The sequence below is a fragment of the Eleutherodactylus coqui genome, chromosome 1, assembly GCF_035609145.1.
Source record: "Eleutherodactylus coqui strain aEleCoq1 chromosome 1, aEleCoq1.hap1, whole genome shotgun sequence".
Classification (NCBI taxonomy): domain Eukaryota; kingdom Metazoa; phylum Chordata; class Amphibia; order Anura; family Eleutherodactylidae; genus Eleutherodactylus; species Eleutherodactylus coqui.
Genome location: NC_089837.1, coordinates 328,441,488 through 328,465,885, shown reverse-complemented (window position 1 = coordinate 328,465,885; position 24,398 = coordinate 328,441,488). Strand labels below are relative to the sequence as shown.

The following is a 24,398-nucleotide window of genomic DNA, read 5'->3' as shown; positions in this document are numbered from 1 at the left end:
CATTTTAGCCTTAGAACCCCTAGCTATAAAAATCCGTAATAATCCTGACAGAGGAATTGAAATTGCTGGGGTCCATCATAAAATTAGCATCTATGCAGAAGACATACTTGCTATAATATCATCCCCCCACACTACAATTCCGAATCTCAGGGCGAAGCTGTCCAGGTTAGGGTCAATCTCCGGCTTGAAAATTAACGAAACAAAATCAAAAGCTTTTAATCTTACCATACCCTCACACACACTTTCCTTGCTACAATCTAACTTCCTATTTCAATGGTTGACAGGGTCACTGGGCTATCTGGGTGTGAGTCTGACTAATTCCTATGATACATTGTATACGCAAAACTATCTACCACTCCTCCGTAAATTTCGCCTACTATTGGAAATCTGGGACCGATACCATATATCATGGATTGGAAGAGTGAACTCCTTAAAGATGTTGTTCCTTCCCAAACATCTCTTTTTTTTCAGAGCTCTTCCAGTTCAGGTTCCTGGGCATTTTTTGAAAACACTTCAACAGATGACCCTCCGTTTTATGTGGAATAACTCCATCCCCAGAGTATCACGTTCCACTTTGTACAGACATAGGCGTAAAGGTGGTTTGGGTACCCCACAGCTCACAAAATACTACCAGGCAGCCCAGGTGGCCCAATTAGCATCCCTACATTCCACCATAAATGCCCCTTTTTGGCTCTTCATAGAGGCCATGGAAATCCACCCCCTCATAATAGATTCACTATTATGGATCCCCCCCGACTCATAGGCCTACCATATCTAATCCAATTATAAAACATTCTCTCAGAGTTTGGGACTCCATAAAATACTCCAGGAATATGCTCTCCCCTCATCTACCCCTGCTGCCGCTCTTACGTAATCCGTTATTCCCACCAGGTCATGACTCCCCTTCAAAGTTGGACACAGAGGCATTACTAAGGTTCACCATTTACTCTCTCGGGAAGGTGTGACTACGTTCCCCATCCTACAGAAAAACAGGAACATGCCTCCTCGGAAATAGTCTGCTATTTACAGTTAAAAAACTGGCTGTCCTCCTTATTGAAAAATACGAAATCTCCGCACCCCCTTACCCCCTTTGAATCTTTTTGCCTTAAACACCCACAAGCAAAAGGTCTCATCTCTCAAATATACTCGAATCTTGTTCACACTACATACTGCACACAATCATCATATGTAACCAAGTGGGAATGCGACTTGGGGGACGTTCTAAGTGAGGAGGAGTGGTCCCAGATTTGGAGTTCTACCAATCAAGGGATCCATAACATATTAATGTTGGAAACTTCATATAAAATCCTTTTACGTTGGTATTTGGGCCCCACTCGAATCGCACATGCGGTCCCTGGCTATTCTAAAGAATGTTTCCAAGGTTGTCCTTCCCCTGGAGACATGCTCCATATATGGTGGTCCTGCCCCAGGGTCAAAAGATTTTGGATTAGAACATACTCCCTAATCTACTCAGTAACGTACTATAACCTGCGTAAAAATCCATGGAGGGCTTTGTTGAACAAAAAGATTAGGAATATATCCCCAAGTTCCAGAAAATTGATTTCTTTCCTCTTACTAGCTGCTAAACAAACTATTGCCCATTCCTGGCATAAAGCTTCACTACACTTTTCTGAAGTTAAACGCCGTATGAATTGGTACCTGATAAATGAAAGGCTAACCTCTATAGCAGAAGATAAAAATGATAAATTGCTTAGTATATGGACCCCATGGATAAATTATGCCTTTCCTACAGCGGGGATGAGCCTACTAACCTAACTGTGATTTCCTGGTGCCTTTGCCCCTTGGGGCGGCAGTCCTGAGACAGAGGGAATACTCCCCCACCCCACCATCCAACCTTTCCCTTTTTCCCCCTTGAAATACTATTTGGCCCTGGCCAGGCCATGGTTATCTATTGAATAATATTCTTCCCGAAAATAGCATTGAAAGCTGTGTACTAAGATAACACTTGATTGCTATTATTTCAGAAGATACAAGGCTCATAGCTACATTATTGTATAAGGTCTGGAAATCTTTCCATAATGCTGTGCCTTTGTATGTATAAATTAAAACTCAATAAAAATTGTTACAAAAAAATGATCTAATTAAGGCCTCAGGCCCACGGCCGTGTCGGATTCAGACAGCGGAATATCACAGTGGAGTCCAACATGGCGCCCCCCCCCCCCCCCCCGTATCAGCGTATGATGCTCTGACGGTGACGCGTAATCACACCAAACTTCCGCTGTGCTCATAGCGGAAGTATCGTGTGATGGACAGCTTCCATTGACTACAATGGAAGCCAACCATGCGTTTTTCTGCAGCAATTAGAACATGCCGCGATTTCTGCAGTAGAATTCCGCAGCATGGACATTGAAAGCCAGACAGCCATTAGGTTCAATAGAACCTAATAGCTGCAGGACAACACCGCGATTTAATCCGTCCGAAGACAAACTATAACATCCTCAGGTTGCACCAGTTTTCCTTGAGTGGAATAGAACCAGTAAACTGTTTACAAATCCAATGAGGTGTTATTGTGCTTTGGCAGGAAGCCAATGAGGTCACAGTAGCACTCCGCTCTCAAGGCCCTGGATTAGAGCTGACAGAACATCTGTCTTTGCATTGAGTGATTGTCACAGCGTTAGTTTTCCTTTGTGTAATAAACTTGTAGAACTTAAGGCCCGTTTATACCTAATGACTACTGCTCAAAATTCGTTTGTATGAACAAATTTGAGCGATAAACGTGTAAATGCAGGAAGAAAAAAAACCAAACCTCTCGCTTCATTCTCGGTTGTTTAAGCTAACTTTTCCGTCAGCTTGAAGAACCTCATTCGCTCGCTAGATTCTTTGGTGATAGAATTAAAAGATAGGGTTTGGGTAACAAAAGAAAATCATCTGGATCTATAGAAAATGAACTGTCTTAATGTAGTGTGAAGTGGAGTGCAAGGAGCAGGCTGTAGGAATTTGGTCTATATACTAGAATTTCACAAAAAACATTTTTATATCTCAGAGATTAAAAAGATTACAATAGACTAAAAGCCATGTTAAATGGACAGAAGCAATGGGATATAACCATCTAGAGTGATGAGACCAGAATCTCCCTTTTTGGTGGTGACAAAGTACATAAGGAGAAGATTTGTATCCCAATTACCTTACAGCTACCAAGAAGCACCCAGTAAGAGTCCTTTTAGACAAGCTAATTCTCCTTTGAACACGTGAGTGTCGTCACGGCTAGTTCATTCACACTTGTGCAGCCTGTTTAGGCAGATACATGGTTGGTTTGTTCAAACGCGAATCAGAATTATTCAGTCAGTCCCCTTAAAAAGCGAATGAGAGGGACTGAATGATTGCTGTTTAAACCGAAAGATAGGTGAACGAGCCAACAATGATTTTCATGCCTGCAGAAACGGAACAAGAAGTGAACAATTCTCATTCGTTGTTCAGTCGTTGAGGCGCATGTAGACTGAACGATTACTACACACTTCCGCTTGTTTGAATGATTTTTTTGAACAATCATGCCATCTAAACGCAGCATAAGGCTAATTCCACAGACAGTCAAGATTTGGCCCTGAAAAAAATTGCTGCAAAATCGCATCTTTATTCACTGCGATTTGTAATAGTCAGCAATGCTTTTTTTGGAGAATAATAATTTAGCATCGCTGTCACGTGTGATAAAATCACGTGATCACAGAAAGAGAGCGTGCCACAATTTTTTTTCTCCTCAACATCGCATCAGTGAAAACGTCGCAAATGGGAATTAAACCATTGTAAATCATGGGTTTCATATTCTTTACTATTGCAGGAGGCGAATTTTGCGCGATTTTCTCGCCCGTGTGAAACCACCCCGTGTTATGATCTGGGGATGTAGGACAGCAAAAGGTGGTTACAATTTGCGATTAATTGGAGTGTAAATGCCAAAAAATACATACCGTAGATATACTTAAACCCAAACTGAAGCCTTCTGCATGTGATCTTTTCCCAGATCATAAATCCTGTTCAAATATAAAGGCTTCGACTTCATGTCATGTTGTGGTATGCAAAAAGTAGTTTCAGGATAATCCTATTACACTGGTAGAACAGGTTGAAAATAGCCGCCATCTTAATCTCATTAAAAAATAATGGAGGCAAAGAAATTTGTTAGAAGCAACCACAGAATAAAACGCAATTAATAGAAGCAATAATATAGTTTCGGTTTCACATTAGAACACGTGAAGAACTAAAAAAATTGGTTCACTCCATGGGAAGGCGTTGAAAGACCATAATTAAAAGGGGTTGTCAAGAAAGATTATTATACCCTAGGGGGTCCCCATGGTATACAATAACAAACAGCCGATACTTACCACTTCCCTGCCACTAGTTCTGGACTCCGCTGTGTTGTTTACAGACTGCACTTAGCCTAGGACATCCTGTAAACCTGCAGCTGCAGCCAATGATGGCGCTCAGCAATAATCACCGAGCACGGTCATTGGCTGCTGCAGCAGGTTTGTATACGGCTCAGGCTGACCGCAGCCTCTAGAGACCACCCTCTTCCCGCTGATGCAAAGTAATAGCTGTTTAATTTTACACCATTAGGGACCCCTTAGGCTTGATGGGGTTGTCCAAGATTGATAAATAAGCTTTAGTCATCAGTTATTAAGAGTAACATGTTTGTATTTGTCTATTAACCCCTTAGTGACCACGCCATCGTGTTTTTACGTCCTGCCGCGCGGCCGATCGGGACTATCAATCCTTCAAATGCAGCTGTCAAATCTAAAAGCGGCATTTAAATCCCACAAATGGTGTTCAGGGGTCCAGTACACCCCCTCCCCCGCAGTGAGATCAGGAGAGCCGTGTGGGTGTCATGGCAAAAAGTTAAAATAAGAAAGTTTTATTAATTATCCAAAAAAAAAAAAAAAAAGGAAGTAAAAAAAAAAAAAAAAACCCTTTAGCCATATTTACAATAAAAAAATCCAAATAAGAGAAACACATATTTGGTATCACTGCATCCGTAAAGGTCCGATCTATCAAAGTAATGCATTATTTACCATACACAGTGAACATTGTCAGATAAAAAAGAGCCAGAAATGCGCTATTCTGGTTACCCTGTTAGGCCTTAGTCAGACGGGCGATTTTTCGCGCATGCGCATGCGTCCGGCGATTTTATAAAACCATTGCTTTGCAATGGTATCGGACACATGAGCGCTTTTTATGCGCTCGTCCGATAAATTATAGAACAAAAAAAAAATAAAAAAAAAATCGCAGATCGCACCTATCTGCGATTCCTGTTCTCTTCTCTATATGCGCTCAATGGGGCCGGCGGCAGCAGCGCCGACCCCATTGAGAACATATAGAAGACAAATCATTCTTCTCTGCCACAGCTGTAACAGTGATGGCTCTGATTGGTTGAGCAGCACTCGAGAACCAATCAATGAAGCCAAAGATGAACCAATGCGATGGCTGTGATTGGTTCTTTGATCACTGCTCAGCCAAATCACAATCATTGCATTGTGGAGGTGAGATTTATGAATTAGCCAATCAATGCCACAGCTCAGTCAATTCCTGATTTTTAGGTGATCAAAAAAAACAAGCGAATGACGAGTAAATTTCTCACTCCTTTCTCTGTCCACGTTGGTGGCGATATGTACACTGTTGGGACAACTATTGCCCAAATTTGCTGTTTCCACCTTTTATTCTGGCGGCAATCACCCAGTGTAACGGTGCACTTATAGTATGTATGATGGAATAGGCATGCAGCGTTACACCATCTTGTAAGTTATTGGTCATTATTCTTAGATACATGACTATGTAATAATCTTTGAATTGCCTTCATATTTGTATTTCTTAAACCATTTAATAAAAATTAACTGTAAAAAAAAAAAAAGAATAAATCTTAGTTATGTGTCCGACAACCCATTAAAAATCTAGTCATTTTAAAGATGTTCTCAATCAGCATTGAACCCAGTAAGACAAAGAAAAGGGGCAAGCTTTTTTCTGTTTGTTTTATTTACTGATAATATACATTTATACAAGCCATAATAAAAAGGCTATTTTTGCAACGGTTCTGTGAGTTGTTATCTAGATTTAAGAATAACGCATGCAGTTTACAAACGAGAGGTAGAAACACGGTATTAAAGACCTAGAAATGCACAGATAGGCATCTGCATATTTCACAAGCATAAATAAAAACACTTCAAATTAATTGCATGAATTTTAGATAAATAAAATGGCTGTCAAGTGAAACAAAACACATGGTGCATTAAAATAACGTATTGCAGCAAAAGGTATATATGTATTGTTATGACCAACACTTAGCAGAAGTCTCAATATCCGCTATTAAAAAAAATGTTCCAAATATCAGAATTTAGAAAAAAAAAAATTGGGGAAGTTTGGCTATAAACATTAGGATTATGCTTTTCTCCATATACTGTCTTCACGTTTTTAATAGCGGACATTAAGTTTTGAGATCATGTAACATCCATAATGTAATGGGCACATGCGACACGTCAGACTGCTTTCATTTGGGGCGTTGTTTGATTCCAATACTTACAACAAAATAAAAATTGGCAACATTTCCCAAAATACTTAAAACATTAAATAGGATTTAATTTTGACCAGTAACATGAAAAAGGAACATACATAATCTATGCGCCACTTGGTTGTGAGCACATCATTTTACTCAAGCAAAGACCTACATCGTATATGCCATGCATCTGTTCCGCATGGGAGTGTGCATGCATTTTCCACATCTGCATAGTATCGTAGGTCTGTGAAACACCTCCATTAAATCTAATGACTGCGTAAACATACTATAGCTAAATGAATGAATCATAACCTCATATAAAGCTGCTGGTATTTCATAGTCACCCCCAATTGCTTTTTATTACTTAAAAATTGACCACTGTGCCAAATGTGTTTTCAAAACCGCAAACCAAAAAAAAAAAGAAAAAAAAAAAAACACAAAAAAAACAAACAAAAAAACTTAAACATCTAAAATAGCATGCTTTAAAAAAAATAAAATAAAAAAAGTGGCACGTTTTTTGTTTTTCAGTTTTTTTCATTATAGGTGGAAATGCAGCATGAACCTAGAAGCTATGAAAATGTATACAAAGAGAAGTCCTTTTGAAAGGATTCGGACTTGGGTGTGACCATTTTTGTTCTAGCAGTTTCATAAAAATAAAAGGCTTATCCCAAATGGCTGTGAAGTGTCACATAAAAAAAATAAGTGGCACGACTGTTCATCAAAAGGGGGGAAAAAAGAAAAAAAAAATAGACTTAAAAAAAAATTTACCAAGTACTGGCCTCCAGTGACCAAGTCACACAGCAGTTTTATCCACTAACCTTTGGTGCCATAGCTGTGAGCTGCTCTTACTGCGCCTTCTACTGTTCAGACATGTGAGCTGCATCCTAACATTTGCAGGCCACACTATAGACTTAGGAGTATAATTGTCTGGTAGAAGCTACTCTCTATGAATACCTAACCGAGTAGTAGTAGTCACACACATCTATATTACAGCACTGTTGTCCTTCTCTAACACGGTCCATGAAACAAATTACGTCTGGTAGGAGAACACCCGATAAAGAGGACTAAGAGTAAGTAAGCACGTATCACATGCACAAACCAATATACAGTATATGCAACACACAACACCTGTATAGAAAACAAATACCGACAAAATAAAACAGTATTGAAAACAAACATATTAGTAATCAAGTATTAGACAAATAGATACAAAAGGGTCACAAGTTGTTTTTTTTTTAGTTTGTAAAGTTTTTAGGAAGCTACATATTAAATTTCAACTTTTTTGATACCGGTACATACAATGAAATGATAACTTCTTTCACTAAATCCATTGTGCCTTTTCATATTGATAAGAGTTCCAAACAAGATAATTTACAGGTTTAAGAAATTAGTGCAAAATAAATTGGTTTAAAAGTAGAACATCAAGTAGCCACATCAAAAGAGTAAATGAACCAAGACTCTGCATGGCCGGGTTTCATTTTTTTTTCTTCTGTTCCTACTCCAAATAAAGTGCTTCTCTTATTTCTGTTGGATAGATCCTCCTTGTTCAGACATTGTGCCGGAAACTTTCTGTGAGTAGGTAAACATTGAACACTTCACTACTGGAATACTGGGTTGCTGCTTGCGGAGGTCTATCTACTGGTTGTATTACCAGGTCTTCTGGAGCAACCATAGTTCGTTATCGAAAATACATTGCCAAGGTTAAAAATTTCCTTCCATATTACATTAACGTTGAAAGGCATGTTTTTTGAGGAGTGTCTTTAAAATAAGGCAGCCTTCCTGCAGTCCCCTGATTTATTTCCACTTGGAAAGCCACCAATGGAGATTTTGGCTCCTCATTCCACATAGTAGATGTACAAGTATATTTACAAAGAACTAAACTACAGTGGTCCCTTGTTTTGCTCTACCGCAGTCCAGTGGATAGCATCACTATTCATACACAGCTACTGCTCCATATAGTGCAGATAGTCTTCCTTCCACACTGGCTTTATCTGGAAAAGTAGGGGGAAACAAATGTTTAGTCAACAGTGAAGATGCCATTACAGATCATATAAGGCTGCTTTCACATCAGTGGCGGAGATTCTGTTTTCCTGCTTCTGGCAGAACAGGTCCGTCTAAGGGTGGACACCCACTGGCGTTTTTTTCTCTACTGCACTGCCAGAGTAAAGTTAAAGTCTTGCAGCGCGAGAAAAAAAGCCAGCATCACGCCGGGATATCGGCATCACGACGGCATATCGCCAGTCTTTTCAATAGGGCCAGCGGCAGCAGTGCTAGCCCCATTGAAAAGAGATGCAGAATGCCAGGGACTTCTGCCACAGCTGGCTAAGGGCTATGTGTCATTGGCTGAACGCTCAGCCAATAGCTAAGCAGTAGCTGCTATTGGCTGAGCCCTCAGCCAATCTGCACAGCCCTTTCAGGAGGCGGGGATTTTTAAATCCCTGACTGCTGAAAGAACTTAATAGCAGTGCAGGGAAGCCACCAGGAGGACGCGTCTGAGCGCCGGAGAGGTGAGTAAATTTTTTTTTTTTTTACAACCCTTTTTGCAGATTATCGGGGAAGGGCTTATATTTCAAGCCCTTCCCCGATAATCATTCCGCAGGGCTTGAGAAAGCAGTGCTTTCAATGGGATCTGCAGCAGTGCCGATCCCATTGAAAGCAATGGGATAGAATGCCGCGGACTTCTGCCACAGCTGTGACAGCCATCACAGCTGTGGCAGAGGATTCCTTCATCCCTGTGGTCCCCACGGGGATGAAGGAAACTCCTGCCACAGCTATAACAGCTGTGGCAGAAGTCCGCGGTTTTCTCCCTATGTCTTCAATGGGGCTAGCGCTGCTGCCGCTGGCCCCATTGACACCACTAGCGATATGCTGGTTCTATACCGGCGTCTTGCGCTGTGAGGCGAGAGTTTTCTCGTGCTCTCGCAGCGCAAGAAAGAAAAAAAATTGCCAGTGAGTGTCCACCCTTATGACAGAATCAAACGGACTCCATTGACTATAAGGTCCATTCGGTTTCTGCTCAGCTGCCTGGCAGTTTACCGAAAGAAAAAAGCGCGGCATGCAGTGCCATTTCTTTCGGTATTTTGTGTGGGATCTGGAACGGAACCTCTGACTGGAGCTTCCAGCGCAGATGTGAAGGCAGCCTAAAGCACTTGAGAAATGATGTAGCTAGATTACAAAGCATTAGTAACACTCAAGTCACAGAGAACGCCTATGTAGACAATAAAAAGAAGCTGGAGCAAATTTAAAGGGGTTTTCCAGGACTTTTTATTTTTTTTTTTTCTAAAATACGGCTGTGGAATAATGTTAATGAAAAAAAAAAAAAAGTCATACTCTCCTTCTTCAACAGCACCCCAATACAGGGCTGAAGCCATGGCCTACACTGAACTGAACCTGGAAGAAGTCAGCTGCAGTTATGTGCTGTTCAATGTGCACACGACTGCTCAGCCAATGGTGGACAGGAAGTTACATTGCCACAGCACACGGATATGAAAAACTGCCGCTGTGAGTAAGCCATTGGGCTATGACAACATATACAGATCTGTGGCAGAAATTTCTGTATTTGCCTTAAATATATTTGAATGGGGTTGTTCCTGCAGCTGCATAGATTTCTGTAGATGAATGCGACAGTCATACAAAAGTTCTGCAACAATTCTGCTGCATCCAGATTTACAAAAAGATGAGACCTGTGTCTAATGAGCCATGCACCTGCGAGATCACCGCATGATCAGGGTAGATGACAATTCTTATTTTTGAATACAGGCTAGATTTTGGCTTAAAACAAAGCACCAAGTTCACTCTATAGAATAAAACCCAAGTACTTCCAGGAAAAGTCTGTGAATACATCAAAGGGGTTTTGTGCACTTCCACAATCAATGAACTATGGGAGCTGTGTCTGTAATTCTCAACCAGTGCCACTGCTGCTCAGTCTCAACTGACAGCTGGCCCAATATCAGTTTACCACTGGGTGTCCCTAGCAGTAGATCCCCGGTAATCAAATATTGACAACCTATCGGGGAGGGCAGGTCATCAATAGTAAAGGCCCATAAACACCTTTAACTCTCTTTGCTCTGTGCTTTTGAAAGTTTTGCATCTCTAATAGCAATTTTCACACTTTTGACACGTACAAATAAATTCTGAAATTCAGAATATATACATACATAAAAAAACCATAAAACCATACTAACCCATATATGTTTAAGTTTACACCTGGTACATTGTCAAAATGCTATTCAGAACGTTATGCAGGTACTTTCATACAAAGTTGTGTCAATGGAATTTTTCATAAAAATGTATCCAAATTAATATTAGTAGCTAAAAGGTGTGACCCCAAGCAGAAAATTATGCACAGCACCCCTAGAATTGAAATTCAGCTTGTGCATATTTAATCTTTACCCCTTAGGCTGCCTACCCTGGCCGAGACGGAATATTGCTAGCGATATTCCGCCACGGGGAAGCACTAAAAGGTCTCCGCTAATAGACAGGCTCATCGCAGAGAATCGATAGGATTCGACACTTGTGAACGTCAGGCTGCGCTTTCCATACTTCTCAAATGACAACTCGTCCGTGGCAACTAGGCCTTTCTTTATATGTATATTCAGAGGTGTATCTTCATAGCACCACAAGAGCTGGATATATCAAAACCCGTTTTTAAGATGGAAATTTTTAAAAAGCAACAACCAATAAACAGCTAAACCCTACATATTTCCTAAAAGCAGACAACCTGGTGATTGCAGATGTCTTGATGGGCTGGTCAAAGCCACGTCCACCTTTGCAGATCTTTGTAACAAATAATTTTAAAAAAAATGCATTAAAACATACATTTGTACCTAAAATTTGCATGCAAGTAGAGGTTCACCCACAGCTAACAGGTTTGGCTAAAAAATGGGTATGGACAAAATAGGGGCATTGTAAAATTTCGTAACTGTATTGATGCTATGATCTGGATGCTGGTACACCTCTGGGTCATGGAGTCAGTACACAGCTGGTGTCTGGCTACGCATCACATTAGCAGCAGGGCATAATAGCAAAGGTGGTCCAAGTACTAAACATTCTGGTCATGAATGGGGGTGAATCAGTCGGCAATAGTTACTATAAGGCATTTTGTGCTAAATTTGGAGAAACCACTTCTTGTAATACTTGTGTTAAGGCATTTAAATTATTTTTTGTATTGAACAGCTGAAAGTTTTTAAAACTTGGTAAATAAATCTAATTTGTAATGGGAGTGTGACTAATTTTAATTGCAAATATATATTAAACACACATACATACTAATATGAACTTAATAGAAATTATCCGTCCCCTCCCGCTCCATGAATCTTACATTTATGGACATTTTCAATGTCTGCAGGGCTCTGAAGGATCTTTGTTAAGCCCTCTAAAAGAAGAGCTGCTTTGTGGTAGCGATAAGCAATATCTTCTGTCTGCTGGAACATCTCATCTAGTGCAGCTGACTGAACCTAGTGCAAGAGGAGAGAAAAATAAAAACCATGACCCAACCGGCTGCTAAACTCTTGGATCTCAATATATATGCAGGTAACATGACAGCCCTGACAGATAGTGCTTTTAAATGATTATTTCCAAGTATCTATGTGAGTGGGTGCACATAATAAGATTAAATATTGTTTTCTCGTCTATATCATTGGGAGACACAGCTTTGACCTTGGGTATATAGCACCTGCCGATTGGAGGCGGGCACTAAGCAGACAAACCAGTTGGATCCTCCCCCTTGCTATATACCCTCTGCAGGTACTCAGCTAATCAGTTTTTAGCTTAGTGTCTGTAGGAGACAGACCTCTTCAATCAAGGTCTTCAGGACTACAGGGATGTGGGGATAGGCCAGGCAGCTTGCAACCTGTTCCCCACGAGGAGGGCGGACGGCAAGTGTCTGTCCTCCTCCAAGAAGCGATTGCAGATCGACGGAGCAGTATAACTCTCAGATCAACCGCTATGCAGAAGGGGCGAATGGCCAGACATTGCTGTCAATTGTCTGCCCTACCGGGAGAAGAAAAGGTGGCAAGCCTGGGGTCTAGTTTGTTGCTTGCCAGCCATATGTCCCCTGGGGGAGCCGCCTCTTCCCTCCCTGTGGGGTATGGGGAGCTGGTTGGGAGGACCCTGCTGGAGGCAAGGAAAGAAGAAGATAGGTGAGTAGAAAGGAGCAGGTAAAGAAAATTGCTGCCCTGCCCCTGTACAGGAGTCCTCTCCTGTATCACGCTGCCTGACAGACTGTGTATGTGTCGCATGCAGGAGGGAATTTGCCGCCATGCGGTTTGTGTTATGCCCACACTGGCCGCCTTGGGATCTGTTTCTTAAGAGTCTCAGCTTCACAGGTGTGGTTGATTGTGCTGGCTGGGTGTGGTGCTTTAGTCTGGTGGCTGTGTTCGGGTAGTCCTGGTGTTAACTATGTCATTCCCCTGCATGTCTGATGTATCCAGGAGAAACTGATTACAGCCACCCTGCGGCTTTAAGTTATGGCCGCTACGCAGCTTTAACTTTAATGCCGCTGTGCGGCATTAACTGGGCAGCCGCGGCACTTCGGCGGCAGCCGTGCTTTTTGTGTAGCCCCCGTGTGATATTTATGTGTAGCCGTGCATGTTCGACATGGGGTCACATGGCTTTGCTTTATGCGGCCATAGGCATGTATGTATTGGCTGCCGCACGTTGTATTTTGTTAATTTGCCGTTGGCGGCCTGCCAGATCACTTGACAAGCCCGGCCACTGTGTCAAGGCGGCAGGTGTTTTATTTTGCGTGCGGATGTTTTGTATGACCCCCCCCCCCCACTTCCGATGACTATGTGCTCAATTCCTAGGCGCCATGGCTCCATTTCCTCCTGCAGGTCGACGGAGCAGCATTACTCTCAGATATACCCCTACTCAGAAGGGCGAACGGCCAGACATTGCTGCCCAGACAACCTCAGCATGATTCTGGGCCTACTGTGACATGTAGTAACTCCCATACTGGGAAGAGTATCTGCACAGGGATTATCTGGTACTATGTGCGGTACAAGATTTACACCCAGCTAGAGATCTCGTCTTACAAACATTGGTGTTCAAACTAACTGCAAGCATGGCTCCGGCATTGCTGAGACCTGTGGTACCTTCCATTTGGAAAGAGTGACTCGCACAGGAAATCTCTGGACTCATCACATCTGCTCCAGGTCAGGTTGAGCCTTGCCCATCGGTAGCTCCCCTGTTGCCCCTCCTGCAGTTCCTTGCAGGCAGCCATACCACAGTGTCCATGTCCAGAATGACACGCGGACAGGGGCCGACCAGAGCCACATACTAATTGCACTCTCGCTGCAATACGAGATTACATTCAGCAGAGAATATCTTGTCTTTACAAACGACAGTGTACGAGCTAATTGCCAGCATGGCTTCGGCCCTAGCTGAGACCTGTGGTACCCCCCCATATTGAAGGAGTATTCGCACAGGGAGTCTCCGGACTCATCGTCCCTCAGATCTGTTACAGACCGGGCTGAGCCTTGCCTAATTGCTAGCTCACTGAGGGGTGCGTCTGTGTCCAGGATGACAGGCAAGAGACATATGCCATGTGCGCTCTCGCAGTACAAGATTGCCTCCAGCTACGTTCGAGCTGGTTATCAGCAGTACTCCCGGCTTGCTGACATCTGTGGTACCTTCCATATGGAAGGAGTACTGTGCACAGAAAGTCAATGAACACATTGCTCCTCTTCTCTGCTCCAGTGGGGAAGCCTTACTTAATGGCTAGCTGCCCTACAGTGGCCCTTCTGCAGTGTCCTTGCAGGCAGCTTTAGCGTTTTGCATGCTTACAGGATGAGACGTAGGCTGGTACAACCCAGAGCCACATGCTATGTGCACTCATGACGCTATATGTGATTGACATCCAGGCAGTCAGAATATCTTGTCTTGTTTTATCTAAGTATAGTGGTAGACAGGAGGGTTTGCCCTCCAACAGGGTGCCTGGGGGTTGGTAGGTCCGCCTACGAGCTCCCCTCCGGTCAACTCTGACATGCTTAACCTATGGGTCCGGTCCCTCTCCAGGCGGCCTTGGAACCAAACCAGTATCTGTTGCTTTCTAGGACTGTGCTGCTAGCTCAGTCAGTCGTCTCCATGTGGACGTGGGTCACTCATGTCGTTGGTGATGCATGAATGGTCCTCTTTATTCTGCAGAGGACCCTAAATTTTGGCAGCAGAACAGGCCTCGCATTCTCCTCTATTAGAGATGTCTGAGCGCCGCCATTGGGAGTACTGTGTAGTTAGAGCGGTCTACGACTTCGCTCCTACAGCATTTCTCCATGTAGCCTACCTACGCAGGTAAGAGCACCGTCCGGGAGACAGAGCATTTAATCAGACGAAGATAGTTGTGCACTGCGATCCTCCTGCAGGATTGTCTGCAGGAGACAGTGAAACGGTAAACGCTAATACTGACTTCAATTCTTAGCGCTCGTCCTCCCAACTCCAGAGGGTTCCACAAAAGGACCAGCGAGACTCACGTCCAGGGGTAATTTAGCAGTTATGCCACGTTTTATGGTACCTGGTTGGAGTCATGCTTTGGCAGTGACATCTTATTAGGGAGCCACCCTGGCTTGACAACCCACAGATGCCCTTTTCCTAGGCCTAGACTTCTGCATAAAGTCCATGGACCCTGAAGAAGATGGAGGCTGTGGCCATTGTTGCAGTCTCAGAAGGCTGATACTAATGGTATTTTTGAGCCATGTGTGTCCACCTCCCACCCCCTCTGGCAGCAGTAGCCCCCATGCATTCGCCTGGGATGCTTCCTACTAACTTTTCAACACCAGTGCTGTTGTTAGGACAACCTGCTTAGCCGGGTGTTTACAGTCTGGCCTCCAGCAGACCCGGACGTTCAGCTAGGTTGCCTCACCCAGTCCACTTGTCTCTTTTCTAAGAGTGAGGCGCTATCGGGTGGAAGTTTCTTTGTCATCAAAAGAATGTCATCATCGTCCTGTTGCATGTTAACTTAGTGCATGTGGTATCTTGGTCCATGTTGATGAAGTCTAGTCCCATGAGACGAGCCGGTCACAAATGGGCTCGGTCATAATTCGCAAAATTCACCTTTCCTAGTGGCATTCTTCAGTCTACCTAGCTCTCTGCTGGTGCTCCCGCCAACACAACTGGATCTTGGGTTTCCGAGGTGGGTTCCTCGCACTGGCGCCGCTTCACGGCAGTGCAGGGTTACCGTGCAAGCGACATTGTATGTTCAGGCTGTTTTACGACACACATTTCTCGAACAATGGGTGCCTCGTTGGAAGCTCCTCGTCGAAAGCCTTTTTCCCGGTGGGGGATGAGTCAGTTTTCTCAGGCCCAGTAATGCTCAGTTTCTGAGCATGCTGGATGCCTAGGCACCCATGAACACTAGTCGCAGTTAAAGAGCCTTAGGAGGGCGCCTGTGCGGCCATAGACAAACAAAAAAAGAATCCCTAAGTTATTTTAAGCATTACCATTTCGTAACAAGCCCCACTGGGCCGCTCCTACTGCTTGTATACAAAACTGATTAGCTGAGTACCTGCAGAGGGTATACAGCAAGTGGGAGGAGCCAACTAGTTTGTCTGCTTAGTGTCCGCCTTCAGTCAGCAGGTGCTATATACCAAAGGTCAAAGCTGTGTCCCCCAATGAACATGACGAGACAGAGATTTTATGGTAAATTCTTTACAAAATCTAGTTATTCTTGCAGCACAACCAGAAGCTATAGCTGTTCTTCGAAGGACGCACTAATCAAATTTGAAAAAAAGCCATTAATTAAAACCCAAAAAAAGAAATACTAAAAAAAAACAAAAAAACAACTGTCTTATAGTTCAAAAATATGGTAAGAAAAAAAATCTTGCTAAGAACTGCATGTGTCTTATACTAAAATGATAAGGGGGAGAGGAGAGAGGGTATGGGTTCAGTCATCTTCATTGCACACCCCTGTCATGGCCAAAAGTCACCATGTAGCCCTTAGGCCTCTTTCACACGGGCGACAGGGATATCGCTGCAAGAAAATCACAGCAATATCACAGCTGTGTTCTGTGCGATGTTGCGATTTTGTGTCACGTGTGGCACTACCAAGTTGTGCGACTTTGTAGCGCTCTTTTACTGGGATTTTTGTGGGGGAGATGGTGCTTAAAATATAAGCCTTACCCCCCAAAATAAGCCCTGGTTGCATTAAAAAAAAACAAACAAAAACAAAACACATCACCCAACAGGCACGGTCTGCTTCACTGCCCTTCTCCTTTGCAGGTCCCCGTCACTTGTTTCAAGCCTTCAGTCAGGGCTTCCTAGATTGGAGGTTCAAAAACCCCGCCTCCAGGAAGCGCTGGCTCTGACTGATTCTTGAGCGCCGCAGCTCAACCAATCACTGCAGCGCTCGATGAACCAGTCACAGCCATCACATTGAAGTGCGGCTGTAAGGTAATGTTATTTTTATGCAGATAGGGCTTAGTTTAGGGACAAACAGTGGGACTTCCTACTGTAAGTTGCATTGCGTTTTAATGCGATGCAGCAGAAAGGAAGGCTCCATAGGGAAACATTGGTTACAAAACATCGCAAATCACGGCAATATTTAGCATGTTACGTTTTTCTCCCAATGTAGCAGCCTACAAAACATCGGTAATGTGAGTGAACCAATTGGATAGCATGGGCTTCACATACATGTAATTTGTAGCACTGTCGCATCGCGAGAAAAATCACACGATTTTGTCTCCCGTGTAAAAGCTGCCTTATTTGAACGTTTACTTTCCGTAACTTGTTGAGCCGAACACCTAGTAAAAGCACCATATACGATGTTTATAGGTGCGATCAGGTGTTCCACAGACTAATTGAACACGCTGCATCCTTGCTGGGGAATTGGGATTATGGAATCCACACCAAATTTCTGCAAAGTAGTTGACTACAATGTTAGTGACTCGGGTTTAAATGAACCCCATTCACCAACGGTGTAAAAAAACTGCTGCATAATCCTGTATTTTGTGGAGCAATGCTGATTTCATTCATTGTAATGACTAAAATCTGTATCTAAATTCTGCATTAAGGCCCACAAGGAAATGTACTAGTTTTAATTATTAAATTTTTCCCCCCCAGTTTTTCACAATCTAAACCTATAGTCTGAAAAAAAAAACAAAAAAACCCGGTATACACAGAAAGTAGGAACCCGGTATAAACAGAAGCTATCCTCTAATACTATCTGCTACACTGGTACAAAGTGGTTTTGAACAAAGGATATGAACAGCATTTCCTTTAACCCTTTCCAATCCAATTTGTATCCTGGTTTTCCTAGGGTTCTTACTCTTTTTCTGCCATTATACAACGGCGCTATCTGCTGGCTAAAGCCAGTACTGCATGAGGTGACACATTGGATAGGCTCCAACAGCAGAGAGGCTGGCAGTATACAGTAAGAGAACCCCCGATGAACGTCTTCCAACGTCGGAGCTGTACAACCTTAAATCATAAGGTCTTCACAGGTCAGACAGTGGATTGGAAAGGGTTAAAAGGATTATCTGGTTGGACGACCACTCTTCATTCCTTCTTTAAGAGGATTGTACTAGGGGCTAGAAGCGGTCGGTGTGATAGCCAACATGACAAGAGTGTAGGTTCCAACTTTCTCATCTTGAAGATATGGAGAAGGTTTAAATGCGAGATGTTCCCTGACTAGTGCTTAATTGTATACTATACAAAATGTAACTGAGAACTTCAGCATCTCTTACAATTGTCCGACTAGCCACTCCGTGAAGTGGCAAGCAAACAGGTAGAGAAGCAGTGGTGCAATTGTGAAAAGGCTTTTTTTTTTTTTTTTTTTTTATAAAGTGCAGGGGCGCAGGACAGTCTCCATCAAGACAAAAGTTTCTCATTTTCAAAATTAGAAGTGCACACAGTGAAAAGGTGTAGTGCACACGGGGGAACAATGGGTGGACAAGCCAACACTTTCACAATAAGGCCGGCTGCACACGCGAAATTCCGCGGCGGAGCCCGTCACGGCGCCCCCCAGGAGACCTCATAATTACCTGCGGATCCGGCGTCCTCGCTCCTGCATGACGCTTCCCCGCCCACCTCCGCCGCGTCATGTGACACGCCCACCGCGTTACATGAGGCCTCCTTCCCACGAACGGATTTCCGCCGCGTAATTCGCGGCAAAAATCCGCTGCGTTGCCTGCAGCTATTAGGTTCTATTGAACCTAATAGCTCAGGGCACACGGTACAGAATTCCACCGCAGAATTCTGCACCGTAAATTCACCCGTCCTCACCCACGGCATGCTCTATTTGCCGCGGGTGTACGCGGAGACGGCTTCCATTGCAGTCAATGGAAGCCGTCCGTTCATGCTATCTCCCGCTGTAGCACAGCGGAAGATAGCGTGAAAACGCTTCCCCGCGCTACCGCCGCCGTGTCATATGACGCGGCGGGCGCGTCACATGACGCGGCCAGCCGCGTCATATGACGCGGTGGGCGTGTGATGTGACGCGGCGGGCGCGTCATATGACGCGGCGGCGGTGGGCGGGGAAGCGTCATGCGGGACCCAGAACGCCGGATCCGCTGGTAAGTATGGGGTCTCTGGGGGGTGCCGTGACGGGCTTCGCCACGGAATATTCCGCGGCGAAGCCCGTCACGGCCGTGTGCAGCCGGCCTAAGACTGACATGTTTTGCTATCTTATTCCCCCATCTGTAATTAGAATTTTATGTCTTAATCTATACAATTACAGCAGATTTAGCAGTTTGTTTATAATCTAATTTTGTTTTCTGACTTTAACCAGTCAATTAAAAAAAAAACAAACAAAAAAACCCAATACAATAAAGCCCCAGCATTTACTGGGGTTTAGATGTAATAGTCATCTTACCATTTCCACAGCACAATTGTAGATTAATTTTTCTGCTGTGACACTGTTGATCTCATCCACAAATCTTTGTTTGTCTGAGAAAAAGCGATTTAGCTGCTCAGTCAGCTTCTTGCACATGCTGATGCAGAATTTATATCGGTCATTCATGGTCTTCACCACTGTAGAAGTATATGGGAAAAGGGTCAGGGCTGCTTGTTCTTAGGAATGCTCCCTTCGATATATCCGCTTTGTAACAACATTTTACCTTGTTTTACAGCACTTGAAGGGGTCAACTTTGTTGATTTGATTTGCGATTTGGCAAGCTGTAGGGAAGATGCCAAGAACTGCGCAGCTTTCATGTACAGTACCAGCTGTTCCACTTGTCTGAGAAAACAATAGCAGCCAGGTCAATTACTGTCCTCGTGAGTACTCGGGGTGAACAGATCATGTTGTAGCCACCAGATGTCTATGTAGGGTCAGAAATCTAACATGCAGGGAATTTGTCACATTACCAACTCATACAAATCACAGCAGAGTAATCAACCTCATGCCGAGGGGTTCTAAAACTTTTCCAGCTACTGCATCTGGTTTCCTTCAGAATAATGTTGCTAAATATGCAATTGTCCTGTTCACTTACCCCCATTCTTTGCTCAGCTGACTTATCTGATCTACCACCACACTCTCCTGTATCTGGTAAAGGGACATAGAGCTGCAGAGATCAGGATTTGCGCTGCGAGTTGCAGTCAACTCCATGACGCATTCCGTGAAGGCAAGCATCAGATTGAGGTGTCGTAGAGTTTCCGTGTGTTCCCTCTGATCACAAAGACAAAAGAAATGGAGATCACCACATGCATTCATCACCAGGAAATTATAGGCTTATATTACCAAATGTCCAAAGGGGTTTTCTAGCTAAAAAAAATACTGAGCAAGGGTAAGGGATAGCAAGTTAGGAATAAGAGACACCCCTACAACTTAGTTGTTCTTGCAGCACAAAAACAGCAGTAAATACCAGCCATAGCATGCTATCAAATAACGTTTTTTCCTGCCCACGAGCGGACACCAATTGCAAAATCTAAAAAAAAAATAAAAAATTGCAGCATGCTCTATTTGAACGTGGATTCCATGCGGACGACTTCTATTGAAGTCAATGGAAGCCGTCCAACCCACGGCCCTTTCACAATTATCATTGTGGAAAGGTCACGGGATCCGTGTCATTGCCTAGTGACGGCGCGCCATTATCTGTACTGCACAGGTGCGCCAGCCGGCCAATCTGCAGTACGGAATAAGGAAGAATCCGGACAGGTTGCCGGCTGGGCACAGGGTCGGATTCCGCTTGCAGAATGTGACCCAGTAGTGTGCAGGCGGCCTTAAGTAAATAAATTTCCGCTTTGCTAGTTACACTGGCTACCAAATAAGCACAAGTTATATGAAAAGTTAGTGGCCTTTTAATAATTACCTCCATGAGGGTTTCCTCAGGCAGTTCAGGGGCTTCAAATGTTATGAAGTCTTCCAGACTAGGTGGTGATGTACCATAAGACATGTATTTTAGAGCTGGTGCTACATCAGCTCCAGGAGGAGAGGATCCCATGTGAATTCCAGAGGGGGATCCCATATACACTCGGCCACTAATGGAGCAAAGGGAGCCGCCAGAGCTGTTTGAACCAACTGTATGAAAGGGGGGGAAAAAATGGTATTAGTAGTGACCAAAATAGGAATAACACAAGTTATATATTCACTGCACAGATATGTGCCAACAATGATGCTGGCCCTACCTGAAGTGGCTCGAGCCCTCATCATCATGTGCGTACATGTGGGAGGGGTGGCACTACTTGGGGGAGATCCAACAGTAAACATCACTGCTCTGTTAGCCATGGCAGGTACAGTGAGGACGCTTCCTGTAGCGCCAGAAGGGACTGAAAAGAAATGCATAATATATACGTTTTACTTATAAGAGGAGCACATATCTGCATTGGTGTTAGTAATGGATATATTTCAGAAGAAGAAGAAACTAGTTTTCACAAGCTACTAGCACAGGCAAGGCAGATGTGAAAGAGGGCACCATTTATAACAACTGTAATGTTTAGTAGAAGAATCTCCATACTTGTATCCATGGGGCGTTCAGCATTCAGACTGTCTGTGCTGCCCTGGTAATGTTGTCCTCCTAGGATAGTTCTGCTGGTCTGATCTGACAATTTCCCGGCACTTACAGACCTATAAAGAAAAATGTATGCGCAAGCTTTTAATGTGAATTATAACCATAAACCATGCCATGTTGCCTCACCCATATTTCTATCCATCCCCATCAGTGTTTCCATCTAAAACATCTTGTAGAAATCTGCATGTATGACCGTAACTGAGTGTTTCCTAAAAAAATGCTTTCTATAACAGTAGTTTCCACTAGATGGCAGGCAGACCATTGGATGGGCTAAATAAACTAAACGGCACATTTACACGTAATGGTTATTGCGCAAAACTTGTTCAAACAACCGAAAATGAGCAATAATCGTTACATGTAAACGCGGGCATCAGGGACTTTTCGTTTGAACAATGATTTAAAAGTGAACTTAAAATCCATCCTTCAGCGACAGAGAAAAAGTATCTCAAGAGAGACCACATCCGGTGTTCTCCACGGTAGTCCGGAGATTACAATGTATTCTGCTGGCAGTCCCAAAGAGAACAATGCAGTTGTGTGCACACAGCTGGACTTGTGATTAATCACATGCTGGGCTCTGTGAACAGCTCCTGAAGGCCCATTTACATGCAAATGAACGTTTTATGCAAAAAGATCCCAAGAACTTTCAACCCTTTGAAAATGTTCTTTTCGTGTAAACACTTCAATAGCCACTCCAAATTAATTTGAGGTATAGCTCAAATTACGCACAAGCTTCTTTGCTTTAGTTACATGTTGGCCAGGTCTTTCTACAGTACAAATTACTCACAAGATAAGGATGTCTATTATTTCAATGAAATTGTGATCTTACCTTCCAAAAGCAGCTTTGCCGTGTTCTGCAATGCCTACTCTTTCACTCCCATGTGGGCAATGGAAATGCGAGCAATCCCTTGGTTCCAACATGTCCTTGACGTGTACTATAGTATCTACGGGTCCCTGACGAGTAATCAAAGCAGGAAGATTTGATGAGGCTTGTGTTTTAGGGATCTTGAATGGAGCAGTTGCCTAAAAAAGGAAATGCATTTAAAAGGCAAGTCAAAAAAGACTAAAAAGACATTGTATGAACTGTACCAAATACATGTACTTTGAGAGGAGAAAAATACAGAGTTTGGCCGGTCTCACATGGATGGGTCTGAGCCCGCAGCTGAATCCAGCCCTGACTGTGGCCGGGGTCCACATGTACCGGTCTTCTTTCAATTTCTTCTGTACTGCGGATGGAGCATTGCTAGGTGACGTCACGGGTATCCACGACCTATCCGCAATGTCAATTCCGGATGGGTCGTGGGTCAGACAGCTTCCATTGACTTCAATGAAAGCCGTCTGTGCGGTGTCTGCACTAAAATAGAACAGGCTGTGATTTTTTTTTTCTGCAAGCGGGAATCGCAATCATGTGAGTGGACATACAAATGTTCTATTGTTTGAATGTGTGCGGAGTACCGCGGATCATCCGTGCAGGTGGCAATCGCGGATTCTGCAATTTAAACCCAGTCTTGTGAGACCGGCCTTTGTATATCACAGGGAAGGGGAAAGAATATTAAAAATTTCTTTACAATATAAGCATGTACCATAACAAACCTTGGTGGGTGATCCTATGATGGTAGGTAAGGGGCTTTTATACAGCCATTCTGAACTCCTTGGTGATGATCCCATATGTTTTGTAGGAGAAGCGCCAAGACTGACAGGTCGTGGCGGCTGTGGAGAATGGCTAAAGCCATGCCCAGCATATGATGGGCAGACAGGATCTGAATGTTGTTTTCGCAGCTTCTGCTTGTTCTGATAGATGTCTGTGAGGGTTGGAGCACTTGGCAGCCTTCCACCAAGCAAAAACTGAGGTGACTGGGACTGTGGCACTGGAGAACCTGAATACAACAGACAGAAAACATATTCCTTATATGAACTCTGCAATCAAATTTACGAATAAGACTGGGTTCCCACAGGGTGGGAATGTCAATTTTATCGCAGTCTCCGCTGCGGCCATCTCTCCTCTCTATGCCACAATCATAGCGGAATGCAGGTGGTGAAGCCGCTTCAAGACCCGCACAGCAAGTTTTGAAGCTGCATTTCTGCCACAGAAATCTTGTGGCATTTCTGTGCGGTCCCGCTGCGGTCATTCTGCGAGATTTCCGCCCCGTGTGACCGCAGCCTAAGTGGAACTATACATTAAAAAGAATCAGCAGCTCTATTTTTATTCTATTAATATATACTAAAATTTCATATATGCTACAATTTATAGTGTTATGGAATACAAGTGCATTCCGTAGCGCTATACATTATGGTAGTTTTTATTTACTTCCAGCAAATCCTTGTGTCTTGAGAGCAAGTACAAACATTGTAAACATTGAGAGACACTTTTGCAGAATTGGGTTTACTGCATGCTTTCACAGTCATAAACCCTGCTTGGGAAAAAAAACCAAAACAATAAACGCTCTCTGCCCAGGTTAGACAACCCCGATTCATCTTATTGGTGGTTTTAAACCAGTGCAATATACTTACAGTATGGCAACTGCTATACTCTCAGGTCTAGCATAAGTGAGCTAATGGCCCATTTACACGTAACGACTGCTGTTCAAAAGTCGTTCAAATGAAAGTGTGCGATAATAGTTAAGTCTAAACACAAAGCCATGGTGCACTTTTTGTTAGTCAGCTTGCATAATAACCACTGCTGGTTTGCTCACTTCTCATTACATCTATATGCTCTCGCTCAGGGGTTTACATAGAATGTGAAGCACTGAGCAAGAAGTGAGCGATGATCTGCCAACATAAACATTCTGCATGAGCGCGAACAACTAGCGGCGATTTTACTCGCACATGTGCTCATTTAGACGAGACCTGTCCTGGGACATTACACCTCAATCAGTGAGTTGCATGAATAGCAGCTCCTCACAACACTAACGGGTACATTATATTAAGGCGTGTTCATACCTGCATAAGACTCTCAGTAGAGCGTTATATAA

General features: G+C 43.5%; 1 protein-coding gene across 1 annotated transcript in view; it reads right to left on the bottom strand.

Moving 5' to 3' along the window:
• Positions 1-5,965: 5,965 nt before the first annotated feature.
• Positions 5,966-24,398, bottom strand: part of ULK2 (unc-51 like autophagy activating kinase 2) — a 101,723-nt gene continuing 83,290 nt past the window's right edge. Inside the window, exons 18-27 of the mRNA XM_066575114.1 lie at positions 23,020-23,303; positions 22,256-22,449; positions 21,376-21,485; positions 21,047-21,187; positions 20,731-20,939; positions 19,912-20,087; positions 19,540-19,658; positions 19,296-19,453; positions 11,814-11,949; positions 5,966-8,484 (exon numbers count right to left, since the gene is read on the bottom strand). Coding sequence (XP_066431211.1) covers positions 8,423-8,484; positions 11,814-11,949; positions 19,296-19,453; positions 19,540-19,658; positions 19,912-20,087; positions 20,731-20,939; positions 21,047-21,187; positions 21,376-21,485; positions 22,256-22,449; positions 23,020-23,303 — 1,589 coding nt within the window. The 3' untranslated portion in view covers positions 5,966-8,422. The remainder of the gene's footprint in view (positions 8,485-11,813; positions 11,950-19,295; positions 19,454-19,539; positions 19,659-19,911; positions 20,088-20,730; positions 20,940-21,046; positions 21,188-21,375; positions 21,486-22,255; positions 22,450-23,019; positions 23,304-24,398) is intronic.